The 20,460-nt window shown below is 38.1% G+C and overlaps 1 protein-coding gene across 5 annotated transcripts; it reads left to right on the top strand.

Moving 5' to 3' along the window:
* The first annotated feature begins 1,767 nt into the window (after window positions 1-1,767).
* On the top strand, window positions 1,768-19,409 carry LOC113135222 (cytohesin-1-like). Of its 5 annotated transcripts, none has more exons than XM_026315029.2 (12): window positions 1,768-2,012; window positions 9,446-9,528; window positions 12,830-12,894; window positions 13,511-13,577; window positions 14,026-14,144; window positions 14,592-14,785; window positions 15,285-15,433; window positions 15,705-15,817; window positions 16,411-16,489; window positions 16,615-16,686; window positions 18,332-18,486; window positions 18,577-19,409. In XM_026315029.2, the coding sequence occupies exons 1-12, from the start codon at window positions 1,925-1,927 to the stop codon at window positions 18,653-18,655; spliced, it is 1,263 nt and encodes a 420-aa protein (XP_026170814.1). In that variant the 5' UTR covers window positions 1,768-1,924; the 3' UTR covers window positions 18,656-19,409. The 5 variants fall into 5 exon arrangements, with proteins under 5 accessions (XP_026170814.1, XP_026170815.1, XP_026170817.1 ...); XM_026315030.2 differs by lacking the exon at window positions 1,768-2,012 and adding an exon at window positions 4,514-4,686; XM_026315032.2 differs by lacking the exon at window positions 1,768-2,012 and adding an exon at window positions 6,010-6,198.
* Window positions 19,410-20,460: the final 1,051 nt, after the last annotated feature.

Genomic DNA, 20,460 nt, shown 5'->3' with positions numbered 1-20,460 from the left:
GCTTCATTTCTTAACAGGTGAGTTAAAGTTATATGAATATATATGAATGCGATTGAATAAAGCTGCACTGTCATGTACCTGGTATCATTCATGCATTTCCACATTAACGCTGTCCCTTGCAGTTGTGATGCCACCCAGTGGCCACCAGAGGACTTAGCAACCTCAACTGAAAACTTCAGGTCAAGGTTAGTGAAACAACCTGACTCTCCCAGGCTTTCAGACATAAAGTAAGGGAACAATGAAGTTTGAAATGTGCTCCTTGAAGCACTCACGTCCTGTATGTGTCCACAGAGCTAAAGCAAAATGATGTAAAATATATCCTGACATTAAACTAAAGTATCATTTGGAACAAAAGTACTAAGAAGCTCTAACAGAGTCCCCACACGTCTTGTTTTGGGGACAAATCCCTACCAGGACCTATCAAATTTGTACTGTGTGTATTTTTCTCTAATTGGAGTTTAGTTATATCAGATAGAGAGAGAACAGAAGCTCTAGGAGAGGAAAAGATAAGCATACCACAGAGGGATAAGTGTGAGAAAAAGTTCAAGTGTGGATGAGGTCGACTGCAACAGAAAGAGGTCAGCTCTACAGAGAGGAGGAGAACAAAGACACAAAATGATTAAATGAGTGAAAGAGAAAAATGGTGTAATACTTTTAGGGAATGTAGTGCATGTGATGGCAAGAGACCAGTGGAGAAACTCAAAGAATAAAAAGAAAAATCATACTAAAGGGCTGCCTGCAAGTACAAGGATACTACAATCACATTCACAGTATTTCTATAATTACACTGGCCCTGTATAGCAGATGCAGCATATAAATAGTAGCAGTGGATGTATGTGAATCTTTATAGAGAAACTGTTGCAACACTTCTAGTCATAGCTGCAATAACTGCTAGGGTTTTTACACAGTTTAAAGTTGTAATATAACACATGAATGAAAGCAAACCTCTTTCATTCTGTGGTGAAGTCTTTATACAGATGATGGTGCTACTAGTAGTACTGTTAATTAAAGGGCTGCTTTTTAGTATTAGCACTCCTACCATGAATGATGTTATACTCAATCAGCTAAATGATCAGGTTTCAATGTCAACATCAATATCTCTAAAGACTTTTTATCACAGTGACACAGAATTTAATTAATCTAGATCCTACAGTATAGACTCCAGGCACCATATATACACTGTGTACAATGTACTGTATTAGTATATCTTTTTATAAAAGTATATGTTAGAGTACAAACATATTTTTGGATGCAGGACACCTGCTCACAGAGTAACAAAGTATTTTTACATAGTGCTATTATCCAATAGATCTGGATATTTCTTTCACCAGTGATATGCAACATAAAGTATGTATTTGCTCAGCTCTGACTAAACTGAACTGGACTCTGATGGACATGTGGGTGTGAAACAGGAGGATATGAGGTTATGTGCATATATATGTACATTTGTCATCACTTCCAAGAATACTTCAACAACTGTTCAAAGTCACACAGCAGTCGGCGTGGGTCTTTATACACTATGTGAGTCCTGTTATGTGTATGTTTATGAGCCTTTATATGTGGAGAATATAGATATTTTTGTTTACCTAAAAACCCATGTTCATGTATTATAAAGTGACTGGTTAGTAGTGGAAGTGTGGATTGTGTGAGACTGAATTCAAGCGTGAGGTCAACAAGAACGAAGAGGGAGGAGAGTGAGTGAGCATAGAGGGGGTGTTTCTGAGAGTCTGTCAGTCTGCTTGCAGTCAGACACGAAAACACCAAAGCCTGGTATTTTTCAAGGAGCTTTTCACTGAGACCAAAGCTTGAGTCGGCTGCTCATTTGTTCTTATTTTAAGGGGAAAATATAGAACAGAGATGCTGAGAGGCTAGTGTTAGCCTCGAACACTGTTTTGCCACAAACTCTTGAATACACAGTGTTGTGATGGGGACTGTCAGCGAGCTGTGTGCCTCCAGTTTCCAGGCATTTCTCTGTCCTACTGTGAGACCAGGGGCACCTGCTGCAACTACAGGTGAGTTATTTTCTTTTCAGTTTTCTTAATATTGTATAAAACAATTATTGTATATTTCTAATATCACCTGATAAGTAAACAACATTCACTTTTTTTTATATGTTTACTTAATATTCTATGTTTAATCCACTGGAATTATATTTACCAGTAAATGTTGATGTTGAATTTGTAACAATGTCATAAATCATGTACAAATAAGCTACAGAAACCAGTTGAAAGTGTTGATGCATCAGTGAATTATTAATATTTTTTTATTAATATTTTAATACAGCTTTATTTCTTAACATTTCTGCTATATTCATGTGTGTAAATATTCAAATATTTTCACAACTTGGGCTGTTACTTTGTGTTATGATGAAGGGTTTGTTGATCTTTATAGGCACCCATGTTAAATGTCATCTATTTTGGTTTCCTAGCACCTTGCACGTTGTTAAACTGACAACATGAGTAGTCAGCCTTATTGATGCGCTTGTGTGAAAAAAGGGAATACCAAGCAGACAAAAATAACTGCTCAGAAAGTCTGCAAAATCCATCAAAATCCACCTGTTCCAGAGGATTAAAGAAGTGCTTCATGAAATCAGCTATCTCCATTGTAAATATTGCTAATCTTTGGTGGTTTCTGTTGCTTTGTGTGACTCTTGGTTGCCTACAAATGACAAATACGGTGAGATGTAGAGAGAAAGACTGGAACAAAGTGCTATCAGTGTTCAGTTGCCGTGGTGACTTGTAGTTAGGTTATCAAGACAGAGCTCTCTGTAGTGTGTGTGCCGTGCTGTGTTTTTGACATTTCTGTGTTCATATACACACATGAGTCAGGCAAACTGTGTGTTTGTGTGTGTGTTTGCAAGAGATGGTGGGCTTGATTTGAGAACATGACGCACACTCATCATCCTCTGGTCCAGGATCCTCCTCTCCAGTGGGTGCTGGAGTGACATAATCTCCATTGCTGCCCACTGTTCTCCCTCTGTGCAGGTGCTCTTTCGAAAGCCATCTTTACACAAAGGAAGCAGCACGGTATTCAATCAGGTTATTTCCATTTTCCTTACAGCTTTTATGACTTTTCTTTAATAGCTGGACTTCCCTTTCTTTTCCCTGTCATTTCCATTGATTTGCTTTTCATCATTTTAGACCATATGTTTTAATCTGTGATGCCTTCACAGACCCTTTAGCTATGAAGCAGATTTATTCAAAAGAATATGCTTTAACCTATTTTGAGATTAATATCTTTACATTCATCATTTATCAGTCAATGGTATGAAAGAGCTTGTTCATTTCATTCATTTCTAGTGATGTGTTTTGGTTTTCTTGGTGCAGAATTAACAGTGACTGACATTTGTGCTTCTGTCTCAGTTTGGTGTTCTATTGTTCTGCTCACAACATGAAAGAATTACTTTTTAAAAACTTCAACAGCATAAACAAAAACAAAAAAAAAAACAACTTGATATTCTGCAAACTCCACAGACCACATTGTTTTCATGTAAATCTCTTTTTACCAAATAAATAGTCTCCACAAAATCTGGTCACTGGAGTTGACCCTTTAAAACTGTTGCAGCAACTCTTCCTTACCCCTCCTCAGCATATCCTGTTTTATCTGGTGTGTCCAAATTCTGAATAAAGCACTGATTCAAGCACAGCTGCAATCCTTTGCCCTCCTTTCCTCTGTCCTTCCCTACATCCTCTCCTCTCCCTTCCTCTTTCCCTCACACACACAAGCCATCCATCTCTGGTATCAAACCTACTTCCTCAGTCATTATAACCATTTAAAAAATGGGTGTCTGACGTATTCATCAGCATTTGAGAGGTTATTTAAAGTTATTTCTTTTTACATCCTGTTAAGTCCCTGTTCTCTTCCTGCTTGGAGAAAAACCTGCTTTGTGCTGGGTCTTTCATTATTTCAACATGGTGGTGTGATAAAAACTGAAATACAGACACCTTTATATATTCCCCATTTTTTAATTTTAGCTTCAGGTCAGTTTACCATATAAAAGACCTATAATTCATAAACATGATTCATTCTTATGTTTTTCTATTAAATTAACACAATTAAGAATGTATATTCAGTTGGAATGCAGAACATTTATTTATGAAGAATTTCTTTTTCAGTGATGATGCAGTATATGTGTGCGTTTGCATGTGTATGTTTATTCACCTCTGACTAAAAAAACTAGTGAGATTTTTACTTACTATGTCTTTATTTTACTATGAGAGTTTGGACTAGTTTGCTGTATACTTTGAAGCTTTGCTAATGTCTGCCTCAAAATCACAAAGTAGAATATTGGCGGTTAGTTAGTAAGTCTTGTGCCCAAATTTTTGCACACATTAAAATCTGCAGGATTTGCATTTACTTTTTTTTACTTAAAAAGACAAAATATGTAGTTCGCCCAGAGGTGCACAAACTTTTGCACGCAGCTATTGGCTGAGAGATGGACATGCAGAAGTTTGTTAAACGTTTTCTGATTGGCTGCTCCCGGTCAAGCCACGCCCACACCACCCTGCCACAACACCGGCTGTTTCTGCCGACAGTTGTCATTAACTGTCGGTGTAACGGTCACAGACAAACAAAATACGCTTTAAACCGAGTCGTAAAGTTAGCTACTTTAAAGTGAAAAACTGTTCTCCAACCCAGTGTTGTCCAACTGCACAGACATGGTTTTGAAGTCGGAAGACGGAGTTGGTAAGTTGCCTAACTCGCTTTAATTAACGACACTAAGCAGGGCTAACCTAGATGCTAATTTACAGAAGCTAACTAGTTAGCTGCTAAAGTAACCTCATGTTAACCGAAGAAAGTCCCTAATTAGTTAACTATGTATTGTCTGAATGCATACATGCATTTCCTTTCCTCTCAGCAGGACAAAAGCAACAACTTCTTATCTTCTGTTAATGCTCTTTGCCAGTCTTTATTAACTCGCACAAGGGACCCATTATAATTACTCTGGGTTGAGGCCAGACCTCATGGGGGTTTGTGCTTATTGTACTTCATAATTCATGTGCCTATAAATGCAATGAATGCAGTCATTTATTGACTAGAAATGATGAGTTGCTCTCAAAAATACTTTGTAGTTAACTTGGCTGCACGTAATTCTCTGTTTAGTTTCCCAAGTTGTGTGACCAAAGAACTGCAATACTAGGAATGTATAGTTTTTAATATAAGTTAGCTATTTTCTCCAGGAAATATTAGAATTATGAGTAATACACATGGCTTTTCATGGTTTTCTCCCACTTGAAAGGGTAAGTTTTGTCTTATTTTTAGGTAGTTTTGCGTTTTTTCTCATCTGACAGATACAGATAACTTTAAAACACTCTCAAGACGTTTCATCACTCTCTGTCTGAATATATTTTTTGCCTGTTACTGCACATTTTGTTCTTTCTTGTTCTTCCCTTGCTGTTGTTTTTGCCACCTTATTGGATTTCTAGACCTTAAGGCTGTGTGAATGTGACCAGTCACCAGAGAGTTTACCCTAACTGCAGGGTTATATCACTCAGGCTAGGGAACACTGAAACAGACAATTATGGCCTTGTGAACACTGAAATGGACAATTATTGCCTTGTGAATGGTGCCAGATGCTGAAACTCTGAATCTTACAAAATACTGGTAAATGTCTATTTGTAACCAAGCTTATTTGCCCTGGGTCCTGAGTCAGCTGCCATCTTGTTGGGGAAATAGTGCGACAAACCAATGAGGGAGATTTTGGTGCGTGTTCATTTCTATGAGCAAACACATAATGACCAGAGAAATTAGAATGGAGACTGATCTATTTCTGCCAGAACAGAGAGCTATTGTTTTAGCACCTCTGTGTCCAGGAGAGGTGAGTCAGGATCATGTCTGCTGCCTATTCATTTCTTTACAAGACATACAAAACTGCACCTCCCCATCTTCTATCTATCTTGACACCAGTGTCCACGTGGGGGAGCATGTGTTGAATCCTTGCTCATTAGGGAAGGGAGGAGTCGAGATTGACAGAGGGTGGGTGGGGAGAGAGATGAGAGTCCAAGGGTTCCCCCCGCTCAAACACACTCGTCCTCCTCTTCATTTAGCTGCAGGTCTGCTCCCCTCCTCTCCCCTCTGCTGGAATGAATGCCTGAGGATCAAAGAGGCAGGACTAGAAGACTGGGATTGGGATTGGAAAGTTCACACAGGACTGGATTATTGTTGTACTGTTGGAAACACATCACTAAACCGCAAGAAGTAGGTTGTTTTCTACTAGAATTGATGGCTAAGTTAGAGTTGTGCACGTCAAACCTTGACTACTGAAGAATATTATCAACTGTACTGGTAACTCTGGGACCACTGGGGCCGGCAGTGGAGCCACTCAGCATACATAAGCTTTCTCTGGTATGAACCTCAAGCTTAATATGACACAAATGTGTAGGTGTTAATTGCGTCATCATAACTTCTGCATTAGAGATATGTTACAGAAACTTCTCTGAATGAGTCTGTGTGTTTCATCACGTCTTCTTCTGAAACCTGATGATTAAACTGGAAATACAGCCGCAATGAAACTGATGATTAATTAATGTGGTTTGGTTACGTCTTCACAGGGTGTTTTGCACAACTTACAAAGGAAGTGGAAGTAGACAGATTGAGAGTAAACTTTAAGTCTGAATATGTTGGTTGTCCTGAGCAGCTGGTTAACAGCAGTATTACTATGAGAAGGTGTCCCATTACTTACCAGCACAGACACACACTAGGTGACCTTGAGACTATGCACAGCAGCTGGTTGAGGATCCAGAAGACACATTGTTACTAAAGTGAGAAATGTGTGAGTTTTTGTTTGTTGGCTGGAGAGAAGGATGATATTAGCTGTCACAAATCCACTTGTTATTTCCTCTCTTAATGAAAAGCCCGAGAGAGCAAGTGAGCATGCATGCCAGCTTCACTGTGTCTCTGCTCACAATGTTGCATTATTCTTGTCCTCAGGTTTATAATGAGAGACACTCCGGCCTACTTAAAAATCTTTCCCTGGGCAAGGGCTATTTGTGTGTCATGACTGAGTGCGTCACTGTCTGTGTTTGCAGTATGTAAATGATATCTGTATCCAAGGCTGCGGCACCTGTCATGCCACATTGGACTTTTCTGAATTTGTCTGGCACAGAGTCAAGGTAATCTACAGCAGCAGGAATGTAGAGGTGTCTTGTAGATATCTTTTTTCTTATTCGAAAAGGGTACTTTTGCATATACCTCTATGAAAAACTACAGTACACACACACTTGTTAACTGTTATTCATCATTTCAGGCTGGACCATATTATAAAAAATGCTAAAAATGAACAAAAAAATCTTAAATAAAAAAAAAAATTGAAGAAACCTTAAAACAGTCACCTGGACCTGAGTGATAATTCAATATGATCATTCTAGTATAATCATAATCATATAGTGATGAAATGTCTTGCCATGTTACCACTATAAATGTCTGGTTTTCCAAAATAGTGCTGATTAGTTTCTGAATTCATCAGAAGCCTCTGGTCTACAAAATGTCAGAAAATAAGGGAAATTTCACAATTTTCCAGAGCCCATGTTTAGGTCTTCGTTTTAAAAAAATCAAAAATCATGAAAAAAAAATCCAGTTATTTATCATAGAACTGAAACAAATGAAGTTTCTGCTAAAAAATAACTTGAAAAATTATCATCTAAATTGTTAACAATTTTTGAGTCTGTTTTGCGTCTTATTTTACTGTATATGTGATTTTGCACTTACTTAATTCATATTATTGAGTAGCACAATACACTGTGATAATGATTGTGGCCGTATCACCCAGCTTTTCTTGCACCTCCTCTCTAATCACTTTGATTCCCTGTGGGGTTTAGAGGTTGACTGAGGAACTTGATCATGATGGGAAAGTGAAATGTGAAATGACTTGGTCCCCTCAGCATGACTCCTGTAATGAGGCTGACAAACAGCAGCAGAACAGCTTGGGTTCTCCTCTGTGGCTCCTTGTTACTCTGCAAAAACTACATTTTTTTCATCTTTTCTTTGTTGCTTTCATCTTTTCTTGGGACAGAAAGTAGTCATCTATGAAAGTAGTCAGAGGTGGAGCTTTATTTTGAGGAACCCAGTGGAGAGCCACTGCAATTATAGTTGACAGTGCAGAGGTGTGACGCTTGAATTCTTTGAATGTGAAAAGTAAAATATGCAGATCAGGGCAGAAACTCTACAGTGCTGCGTCCCAGCTCCTGTTATCGGAATCAAGTTTTTCTTTTGCTTTTTTTTTTCGCTCTCATCTTTCATAAGAAAAACCACAAGTCAGTCACTGACTGTTCTGCATTTCCCTCCATACCTTATCATTCCTCTGCAGATATTGTATGTGTGTGTGTGGGGACATAAGCGTAAGTTCTATCAAAACACACACTTGGTTATGGGTGTGTTATATGGTCACTGGAAGACTACAAGGACATTTAACTGAAAATGTAGTTTTTATATGATGTTTATTATGGATATAGAAACCAAAGCAATTGAGTGGTTTGTTTCTGAATTTGGAGCTCTTGTGTTTATAACCCAACCTGGCAACAATCAGTCAATTTGCCTACCGACAAAAACTCATTTGATAATGAATCATTTACAATTTTTCTAGTATAAATGCCAAACATTTCAAGTTTCCAGCTTCTTAAATGTGAGAATTTGTTGCTTTTGCTGGTTTTAAAACATTTGATGACATTACTTGGGCTCTGAGAAATTATGACGGCCATAACTATTTTCTTATGGTTTACAGACTAAATGAAAAAATCAACGTGATGACTAATTATGGAAATAATGGTTACAGAGTACTGTGAAGAGAGTGCAATACTGTGTACTGTAGTGGGCATAGCCAGACTTATGTTGCATCCTTTGCATTGAAATTGTGTAATCTGGGAAACCAATGCTGAAAAAATGTGCTGTATTGTTAGAGTAAACAGCACCTTTTACTTTGAAACAGTTTTATTCCTGATGGCCGTGTAGATTCTGCAGTTTTCTCCCATTTGTCTTTGCACACAAGTGAGTCTTGCTGTGCTACACCTACAGGTTTTCTTGCCTTTTTTAATATTGCTATCAGTAGCTCAACCCAGTGAAAACCTGTTTGAGTTGTACAAAACACTAAGTGACAATTCCCTTGAAACCAGCTTTTAATCTTACAATTGTTTTTTGTTCTGGCAAATATGAAGGTTGCCTTTTCTAGTTATAAAGTGCATCTGATATGGAGATGTTCATTATTTGTATTTGTCATTGGAGTTGTTGGCAGTGGTGTTATGGCCATTTTGTTTCAGCTTCTGTGTATGCGTGCGTGTTAGACAAAGAGGTGGATGATTTGGATGTTGTGGCGTAATCTGATGGATCAAAGACTGTGTTTCCATAGTGACCCATAGTAGTGGGACTCTCAGGTCTCTCTTCTTTCTTTGTACGTGTGTGTGTGTGTGTTGATCTCTGTATTTGAGTCCTACATGTACTTCTCTCTCCTCAGTTCCTGATGACCTCAGTCCAGAGGAGAGGCAGGAGCTGGAGAGCATCCGTCGCAGAAAACAAGAGTTAATGCAGGACATACAAGTAAGAAAAACCCTCACAGTGCCTCTGCTCCCCTCCTCTGATACTCAGCATCCATATCCAAGGAGATCACAGCTTTTTAATGGGGTGGTATGAGCTAAAATAAAACCATTCATGTTTTTTTTTTTTTCTTAAAAATAAATGTTTCCTTCTTTCTTTACTGAACTTTAGTTTGTTTTGCCCAACTCAGCCTGCCAGTGTTGCTGAACTAGCTTATGTTTGTGACAAATAATGAGGGCTGAGTTTACTGGGCTACAGCTGTGCCAGATATGTATTTAATAAATGGTTAAATGTAAGTATTGGATTGGACTTAGTGTAGGCAGATATCTGATTTTAAAGCGATCGGGATCTGGACCAAACAACTTGATTGGGACATCCCTTTCCTAAACCTATATTTCTTTATTTAATGAGTGTGTGTACACAAACCTGGTCTAAATTACTCTGGATTTCAGTTTTGGCCATTTCAGTCTGTTTTCTGTCCTTGGTTATTTCTGTTTGGACAAAATGGTTTCTCAACAGTGCAGCCATGAGAGGGAGTTTGTTTTTGTCCCTGCTGTGAACCCTGTGGCTTTCTGGATCATTACAAGGCTTGTTCTTTTTTACCATTTCATTTCTTAAATGATAGGTTCACAATTTTTACACAATTTTTTTCTGAAGTTAATGTGATGTTTCAGCAGTCTAACTTAGACAAATCTAGTGGGTACTCTCCAAATTCTTTTTAGTAAAAGACTGTTTTGTTTGGTTCCTGTGCTACAGTGGAAGGATTGAAAAAAAGAAGAAGAAGGGATTTGGTGCTGAGAATTTATTTGGGAAATTTTTTACTTGATTTGTGTAACTTAATAATGAGGATACTTAATTTTATCCCACATATTTGGAATTGCAAGAAGGGGTCTTTAATGGTTTAGGTAAACAGGAGGTATAACTACCTGACTATCGTTTAAAGACTGATTTAAAAAAATAGTGAATCTGTCATTTAAACTATTTTCATTTTTTTCAAACTGGAGAAATTAGAAATAGTGGACTGACAAAATTTTTCATTCTCTTGAACATCACATTGTTCAGGTGGGTCTTCATGGTCTTCTTTTCTTTGTGTCCTTGGGTAGATTTGTTCCTCTGTGTTTAGGGGTGTGTGTCTGTATGGAGGGTAGGGGTATAGGCGTATGACCACTGGAGCATTACTGTACACAGATGATCTCTTTGTGTGGGGGTGCATGTGTTTGAGTGGGGTGGACCTCTTATATATACAGAATATGTGTGTGTTGTCTAGCTCTCAGTCTGGAGGGACAGTTTAACACCTGCCTCAGTTCTCTTCAGCCTAAAATAAAATAGCAGGACTGTCTGTGTCAGCTCTTTGACTGGGCACATGTGTTTTCCTGCATGGGAGATAAAGAAGCTAATAAGAAAATTGAAGTCAAGAGAAATAAATAATAAAATATAAGTAAAAGCTTAGAATTCTAAAAGAACCAGTATTAACACTGTACCTAACCAGCATCTCATATGTGTGTGGCTGTTTATCAAAGTTCTCATATCAAATTGTTTGTAAACTAGTATATTTGTGTTTTGCATGAGCTGGTTTATAATAATTGACCAACATAAATATTTGCCAATATATTCAGCTGATGTGGGTTTCATTCAGCATCCTATCATCTACCTCTAGTATGGTGCCATTTAGGGCTGTAATGTTCAATATTTAAGATCTTTTTCAAGCAAAATCCATGGAATTTCTTTCTTATGATTGGTCTGTTGTGAAAATGCGCTGAATATACTTTTTAAGTAAGTTTTTGACAAAACACAATTTGGTGAATAATTCTGCTCTGGGACTTGTATGTCCAGTGGAATCTTTGTGATTTAGGTATCATACTGAGTGAAATGAATAAATTAATTGATACATCAGTGGACCTAAAACTCTTGGTCCATTTCCAGTGATTGTAGGTAAATTGGCATTGGCACGTATAGCACTTGATGAGTAGCATAAAATTAAAATTAAGGTCTTTTATTGCTAGTGTTGCCATTGCGTAGTTTGTCCACCAGAGTGCATTGCAACTGCCATCACACTGTACATAGCTTAGCAAACTGCTGCAGAACAGAGTCAGGAGCAAAGTAGTTGAGGGATGTTGGCTTTAGCCCACTGACAATGGTCAGAATGGCATTTCTAGTAAGTAACTGAACAACAGTCATTTCAGTATAGCACTGACTGCAGCTGCAGTTTATCAGCTGCTAAATTAGCTATGGCAAAGCCTCAAATATGAAGGCAGCCTTAAAAAACTTGCATCAGTCAGGCTCTCAGAAACCTTTTTAAGAATACTGTATATAACCCAAAATTCTACACCAAACAAAGCTAAAAAATATAAGGGATTGTAAAGAATTTGGATTCAGCAAAATGCTTTAAAATCCAAAACAAAAAGAAAAACACAAACAGGGCAATGATGCTGTGTAAGTAGATTGATTGCATTTATTACCAAGGTTGCTGATATTTGGTATTTCTCTTCTAAGCCCCGCCCTGGCTTGCCCTGGGGACTGATGGGTAATGAGCCATGAAATATTCTAGTAATTGAGACAGAGGACGCTGTTCGCTTATAAGAGGAGGTAACCATGGAAACCCACATGGAGGGATTCAGAAAAATGTTATCTCAGGCGAGGGTGATTTAGCCTGATTTTCACACATATACACACACTTGCTGAGAGTTGTAAATGATTATAGCTCAAATCTGAGACACCAGCCCTGTCTCCTTGTTTGTTTCTATAATTATCTCAGTCCATTATCTTTTCTTTTGGGCTCTGTGTATTTCCATCTGTTTCTCTTCTCTGTTCTTGCCTTCCATAACATCAGGTCTTTGATCCTGCATATTCCCCACTCCACACCAGTGGGACTCTCAGACAGACTGAGCAGGGTGTCAGGGGGAGTAGGCTGATAAATCTGGGTCAGCACAGGGGAAGGCTGGTCAGCACTCACCCTGGAACAGGTGCTACAGCTCCCACAGAGGATTTTCTGCAGATAACTCCTGCTGGGATGCGGAATGAGTCGGACAGATAGAGTGAATCATGTCTGCTCTTGTTAGGTGCTTTACTGGGTCATCTCTTGTAAAAAAGTGCTTGTCTGGATGTGTTGGTCAGTGAGAAGTACAATAGTTAGACCAGGGAACCATGTGTAATGCATTGTACTGAGTATCTCTACAGGTTTATGTAAAGGGTCAGACATCATGTCTAAATAAGTCGGTGCTTATTTTTCTTCAAAACAAATATCAATTATTTTTCTTGTATTTTTGTTTTCTCCCTCACCATCTTTCTCTCTTTCTGCTCCCAGAGGTTGAAGGATGAAATAGCAGAGGTGACCAGTGAGATTGAAAACCTGGGGATGAGTGAGGAGAGGTAAAGTATCTCTCAACAGCCATTTCTGTGCTTGTGTGTAGGCAACTGTCTTCATCCTTTGTGCTAGTGGAAGTGCTTTCATGGGGACAGTCGGGGAAATGAACAGAACACAGCTTTCTGCATTGTAGGATTTAGGATTTTCTTTTTTTCATTACATGTATAATTTGTCCAGGAATGGCTTAATCAATAAAATGCCAGGAAACAGAGAAAGACATGCTCACTTTAGGCTGAGGGACACGTCTTTGTAGCTCTTTTTTGTTCTCACCAACAGTTCAAATCCTAAAGATATTCAGTAAATACACGAGGTCCACTTACTTAACTATTCTTGGGGCTTTCAACCAGCTCACTGTGTGAAATGTGCCACTAAAGTGGAGAATAAATTCCCCCAGAGTGTTTTAACTGGTAATTGTATAAAAGCAGTGAATCCTGAAAATATTAAACAAGAGAATATTTAGCATTTTGTTTGATAAATAGCTGATAAAAATGACTGTCCATCAGTTTTGTCAGTCAGCTAGTCAATAAATCAACTCATTTTATTAAGTGCTAGTGGGATTAAAAATTAATTAACCGCTGATAAAGTATTTTTGTATGTTTCAAAACTGTAAATCTGTTTTAGGAAAAGCATGCAGAGGAATAAACAGATGACCATGGGCCGAAAAAAGTTCAACATGGACCCTAAGAAGGTGAGAATAAATTCTTCCTTACTCTGTCCACACAGATGTGTAGGACTGCAGTTCACAATATTTTCAGTCTGAATTAATGGACTTTATAAAACAACAGAAAATGTAGCAGTTTCACAGACATTGAATTATATGCAGATATGAAAATCCAGACTTCCATTTGTAATTAAAATAAAAGATCTGGACCCTAGGGTGCTTGTAAACAATTTTACTTTCATGCTTGTGGCTCAGTGTTTTAAGACTACAGAGAAACAGTCTACAGACTCTTGGAGATTTTGTTTTGTTTTGTTGTTGTTTCAAATTAAGTCATACATATATGATGGCTTTGTTTCTAACTTTTTTTTTTTTTTAACCTGCCCTGATCTTTTGAGGAACTTAACATGTAATGTGTAAATGTGTACTTTTAATCTGATATTCAAACTAAATGTGTGTTCTGGTTTTTGTCCTACAGGGGATCAGTTTTCTGGTTGACAGCTCCTTGCTGAAAAACACCAGTGATAGCATCGCTCAGTTTCTCTACAAGGGAGAGGGGCTTAATAAGACAGCCATTGGTGACTACCTAGGGGAGAGGTAAATAATACTGATGATAATCCTCCTCAAACTAACCTTTTTAACAAGAGATATTTTGATTTGTTACAATAGGACCAGTGTCCCAGCAGGTCATGACAATGTGACATTGAGCCATCATAAACAAAACTAGCACAGCTACATGGAACTCTATTTTTTTTTTTTTTTTTTTAGCACAGCTGTGTTTTTGCTGCTGTTAAAGTATGAATGAATTGAACAATGCCTGTATTTCATCAGAAGTCATGGCCACAGACCCAGAGTTTGTTGTTAAAGCTAAAAGGTGTAATCTTTATCTGTGGTTTTTATGTGATTAGTCAGATCTCACAATTCTTTTGGCTGCCAACTCGGGGAGCTAAACAGAGCTGAGTTCAGTTCTTAATCCTGTTTTTCTCTTTTCTCTTGCCTGGGTGGGTGTGTGTGGGATTTTTTTTTTTTTTGCATGTTGTGCAGAGATGACTTCAACATCAAGGTTCTGCACGCCTTCCTGGACTTACATGAGTTCACAGACCTGAACCTGGTTCAAGCTCTCAGGCAGTTCCTGTGGAGCTTCCGACTGCCCGGCGAGGCTCAGAAGATCGACCGCATGATGGAGGCGTTCGCCCAGAGATACTGTCACTGTAACCCTGGAGTGTTCCAGAGCACAGGTTACGAGTGTGTGTGTTTGTTAGAGGGAGAACAGAAAGAGAAATATCATTTTTGCAGAATTTATTGTAGCCCCATACTGCTGAAGAAATACAGTAATAAATTTAACTTATACAGCATTTTCCAAAACAAAGCTTTGCATGGTTGAATCAAGATCAAACATTTCAGTGCTACAAGGAAACATTCAGTTAAAGAATACAAAAATAAAAATACCCAATGATAACTTAAACAGATAAGACATGCTGAAACATATGTACATCAATATGAAATATACAATTATTAAAAGGTTTTAAGTTACCGATGCTGTAAGCCTCAGATATCTGGTAAGATACACCAAGAATTTCATATGAAAAATTAGTCTAATAAAGGGAAGAAAAAATTTAAGTTTTTATAAAAGTAATGTATTAAATCAGCTTAAAGCAGATAAACAAGCATTTTAAAAATTTTTTCAGTTGTCAAATCCCAGTAAAAGTACATACGCACTTTTTCTATGTTTTACAGATACCTGTTACGTGTTATCGTTCGCTGTGATCATGTTGAACACCAGTCTACACAACCCTAATGTGAAGGACAAGCCCTCTGTTCAGAGATTCACAGCAATGAACAGAGGGATCAATGATGGAGGAGACCTACCAGAGGAGCTGCTCAAGGTGAGAGAATTTTATTTTCCTAAAACTGACTTTATAGCTCTAAAGCACAACTGACTGTGATACTTTAACCAAGAAAACAAGCAGAAATAAAATGTACAGAAACAAAAATTACTGCTGGATCAGTTTGGACAAGTTGTAGTCATCAGTTCAGATGAAGGAAATGTCTGATTTAGATAGAACATTGCATCTGATCATGCCTGTATCAATACTCATACACTACCTGAATAATACAAACATTTTTAAATCCTATACTGATCTCCCCTCGTTGCAGAACCTTTTCGACAGCATCAAAAACGAGCCCTTCAAGATCCCAGAAGATGACGGGAATGACCTCACACACACCTTCTTCAACCCTGACAGAGAAGGATGGCTACTAAAACTTGGTATGTGCATCCTGCTGGTGCAAAACAGTTCATTCAGTCTGTTGCATTAAGTCATTGGGGGCTGAAGGCCCTCTAGTGGAACAGCTCTGTAATGGCACCTTTAATATTAGGATATTCATGTTGAAATACATAAGTTTACTGAATTTTGGATCAACCACTTTTTGAAATACTTCTGACATGCTTGTTTTTTGTTTTTCATGGGTTTTGATTCCAGGAGGTACGTACCCTTACACTCTAGCTTTAATGCACTGCTTTGCTTCTCAGCTGCTCCCTCCCTTGCCTTTACACTCCCACTGGCTATGCACATTCACTTTCACATCAGAATTGTAGGCAGAATGAAGAAAGATCGCTCATTTTTATTTCCGATTTCACCCTATGCTTGATGTGAAAATCTGCCTCTAACTGCTGGACTCCCTGAAATGGCCACTGACCTAAATTTTAACCTCAGCTTTTGCAGCCAGTAGTTTTAGCTGCTGATTTGTGCCATCATTGTGCTTCAGATTGTTGCTGTTTTTGTCTGAAGTCCAGTTCTGCTCCGGTTCTTTTTTTTTTTTTACCTTTACTAAAGTCATAGCTCACCTGTTCTGTCTCCTCAGGTGGACGAGTTAAGACCTGGAAGAGACGCTGGTTTATTCTCACAGATAACTGCCTCTACTACTTTGAATACACAACGGTAAGTAAACAGAAATAGCTTCAAAATTGTAGGCTTAAGTTTTATAGCAGATTCTGGAAATACGTACCTAGATGTCATGTAATTTATTGTCTCTCTGCTGATTTTTTTTTTTTTTTTTTTTTAAGGATAAGGAACCAAGAGGAATTATTCCTCTGGAAAATTTGAGTATCCGAGAAGTTGATGACTCCAAGAAACCGGTAACCTTTTGCTATAAGATTGGAGTTTATCTCTATTTGTCAGCATGGTCTTTGAGAGCATACTATCTTGCATTTATGGGCAGCACCACAGTGGTGCGGTGGTTAGCACTGCTGCCTCAATGCAAGAAGGACCTGGGTTTAAATCCCAGTTGACCCTGGGTGTTTGTTCTATGATGGATCAGTTCAGGATGTATCCCACCTATCGCTCAGTGTCAGCAGGGATTGGCTCCAGTCCACCGTGACCCTGACTCTTCCAGGATAAGTGGTAGATAATGGATAGCTTTTATTATTTTAGAATGCTTTCTCTAAAACCCTGTCCTCTCTCTCAAATAGTCCCTGCTCACACATTTCTGCTGTAAGTGCTCTCAGACAGAAAGCTGTTTGCACAAATTTCCTGTGCTCGTGCTCCAGTCTTCCTCCCTGTACTCAGGCTGCTGCACACTTGCAAAATTTCTGCTCCCAGGTTTTTGTGTAATAACCCTGTCAAAGGCCTCCAACCAAGAGAAAGTCAAAAGGTCATGGCCATCAAGACGCTTACTTCACCTTTAATCAGGTTCATTTATTCTCTCCTGGGCTCTATTATTTCCCTTTCTTGTATGACGTTTGGAACAGTAATTAATTAGAATAGATCCCAGTACTTCTTACAGTGCAGTTACATATAGCTACATACTGTTGAGCAGCTATATGTAACTGTACTGTAAGAATAACTTTGTTTATTCCAAAAGTCCAACGAGAAAGAAAAAGGCCAGGAGAGAGTGGACGACCCTGATTAAATGTAAGAAACACCACAAGAAGTAAAGCGTCTTTGCACGGAATCATTTTACCATTGGCTTTCTATTGGCTGGGGGATTGTGACAGGACTATTATACAGAAATCAGAAGTTTTGTGAGAGTTCAGGACTTGAGCATAAGCACAGGAAATTTGAGAAAACAGCTTTTCATCTGAGAGCAGAGCAAGTCTGGCCACAGGCTGGGACTATCTGAGTAAAGACAGGGTTTTGAGAAAAAGTATTATAACATTTGAAATGAAATTAAAAAATTACATCCTAAATGGAAAGAAAAGCAAAACAATCTTGAGTAAAGAGAAATAAACCCCAATTAGTTAAAAAACTACCCTTCTCCAAAAAGGTTCAAATTCAAAAAACAGCATGAATATCTCCTAAAATTTCAAATACACTCAGTTATCAAGCTAAAACAAATGCAGTCTCATGCAACAATAAGTCTTGATGAAGGTGATAATCAGTTTTTGTTCAGACTGTGTGAAGCACCATCTTTGATTCAGCTGATCAGACTGGGAGGCTGTGGTTTGTGCTCCGGTGTTAGACGGACTACAGCCTCCAAATGACCATAACGTCGAATTGACAGAAACAAACAGGTCTGTTGTATTAGACTGCAGTAACTTTAGCTTAGTGACCTAAGAACTCAGCTTAGTCTCACCTCTAGCCCCCATTAAACATTCATCTATTAATTAAAATTCACCATGTGCGTTTTTTGTTGTGATCTTGGAAACATATCCATAACAAAAAGAGCATCTTTGCCCCACAAAGACTTAAGATTCCCTACAACCCAAAACTCACCAAATTTGTTTGCATGCATCCATTTCCTTTTGACATAAACCTTGGCTTGATCCTTCTACCTTCTCCCAGAACTGCTTCGAGCTCTTCATCCCGGACCATAAAGACCAGGTGATCAAGGCCTGTAAGACAGAGGCAGACGGCCGCGTCGTCGAGGGAAACCACACCTTTTACAGAATCTCCGCCCCAACCCCAGAGGAGAAGGATGAATGGATCAACAGCATCAAGTGAGTCACATTTTACTGTCTCTTTGTGCAGATGTTCAGTGTGGATGATTTCCTGGAAGTGTCTCAGTGTCCTCCGCCTTCCACCTGCAGAGCCGCCATCAGCAAAGACCCATTCTATGAGATGCTGGCTGCTCGGAAAAAGAAGGTATCATCTGTGAAGGGGCTGTAGATCTGCTGAGGATTAAACATCGAAACAACAAGCACATACCATACTTACCAGTGCAGCAGCCTGGACATGGACCTGAAACTCCTGCTGCAGTGGCACATGGACCCGGAACTGAAGATTCACCTTTTAAAGAGGCTCTTCCTTTGGCATCTTTTCAACTGCTGCACCTTCAGCACTGACATCCGTCTCTTTATAGATTTGACCTTATGTTGAGAGTTTCATTTCCAATCTACTGTTGGAATGATTCAATCATCATTCCTCTCATCCTCAAACAGCTTACTCTGAAAACCCTGCTTGTACTGTAAGCAGCTCTGCCCTCAGCTACTCAGACATTTCACTGAAGGGCAACACGAAAAGATCAGGACATGTTTTCATTCAGAAGGAAAATGTGGTCAATGTGTAACACAAACATATTTGACAAAACCTTTCTGTAAAGCACTTTTCAGCAGAAAGATATTAAATGCAGGACAGTTAAAGGATGATAATCTAATTCAGATACATTTTTTAAATTGTGCGTTTACAACCAGATTCTCTTTTGATCAGTTGAGGTCTGATTTCCAGATGCATATTAAACCTGGTTCTATACTAAATGCTCAGTGAAAAAACCTGCTTCACTGGAAATCAAACTTAGTTTAACTGGACTCTGGACCTCAGTGTTTGTTGCCATGAAAACTTTTTTTCTAAGCCTGTTTTCTTACTGCTGTCTTCTGTCAAAGCATCATTACTGGAAATGAAGGCAATGCTAAATATTTATTAATCCTGATTTCTTGTAATTTATTGTTTTGGTTCTGTCTTATTAAAAGTTTGCAAATCACTATTTAACTTAGTTTTTCATTTTAACTTTGTCAGAAACAAAAAGAGCAGCATCTAAACCAGGGTTAGAAAATAGTTGATTTTTTTTTTTACTTATTGCTTTACACTGATCACTGTGCTGGCATCATTGGCAGATGATTTTACGATTGTTACTTGGACAAAAATCAGCAGTACAGGATTTAAAAGAACTACTACAAATAAATGAATTACAGACAAAAATATTACAAATCGGACAAAGTGCTTAGGGCTGCAAGTACAATATTTCTCAGGTAATCTTGATTTTTTTTTTTTTTTTTTTTTCTTTTCATCTTCCACAATTTATGTGTAGTCTATAAAATCAGAAAACAAAATCCATCTGAAGTCACACCTGATGTATAATTTTGTCTGACCAGCTGTCAATAGCACGATTATTCAAATCACAAAACTGAAGAGAAAGGCCGGAAATCCTAACTTACAGACTGAAAAATGACTTCAACCTAATATTAAAATATTTTCTGATAATTTTTCTGTCATTTAACCAATCAAAATGTTGCAGCTCTAAACTCCTGTCCAACATTCAAGCATTGCTGACACTGTCAGTGTTTTCCCTCCAGTTATTTCCAGCATGACTAAGAATAAGTTAACTCCAGATTAACACAAAACTGAGGTATTACAACCCACAAAATATTTCACTGTATAAACTATTAGCATTTCGTAAAAGACTTAAACTTAAATCTTTCAATCAGCTTCTTGCTATGAGTAATTTATTTGACAACTTTTGTTTTTTTATTCTTATATACTTTTCTGGGACATAAAAGCAGCTATAGTTGATATTTTATAATGAAATAAAATGGTAATTCTCACTACAAATGACTCATTACACAGTCATGTGGTTCACTGTAAACACAAAAATATCAATGACAGCTGCTTTAAACTTTTTCAAAAGAAAATCAGTCAAGGGTAAAAAAAAAAAAAAGCAAATCACAATGGTCACACATTTAAAATCATTTGAAAAA

The sequence above is a fragment of the Mastacembelus armatus genome, chromosome 19 (assembly GCF_900324485.2).
Source record: "Mastacembelus armatus chromosome 19, fMasArm1.2, whole genome shotgun sequence".
NCBI classification, from domain to species: Eukaryota; Metazoa; Chordata; class Actinopteri; order Synbranchiformes; family Mastacembelidae; genus Mastacembelus; species Mastacembelus armatus.
Note: the sequence above shows the minus strand (reverse complement) of the source record. Positions and strands in the feature narration are given on the sequence as shown.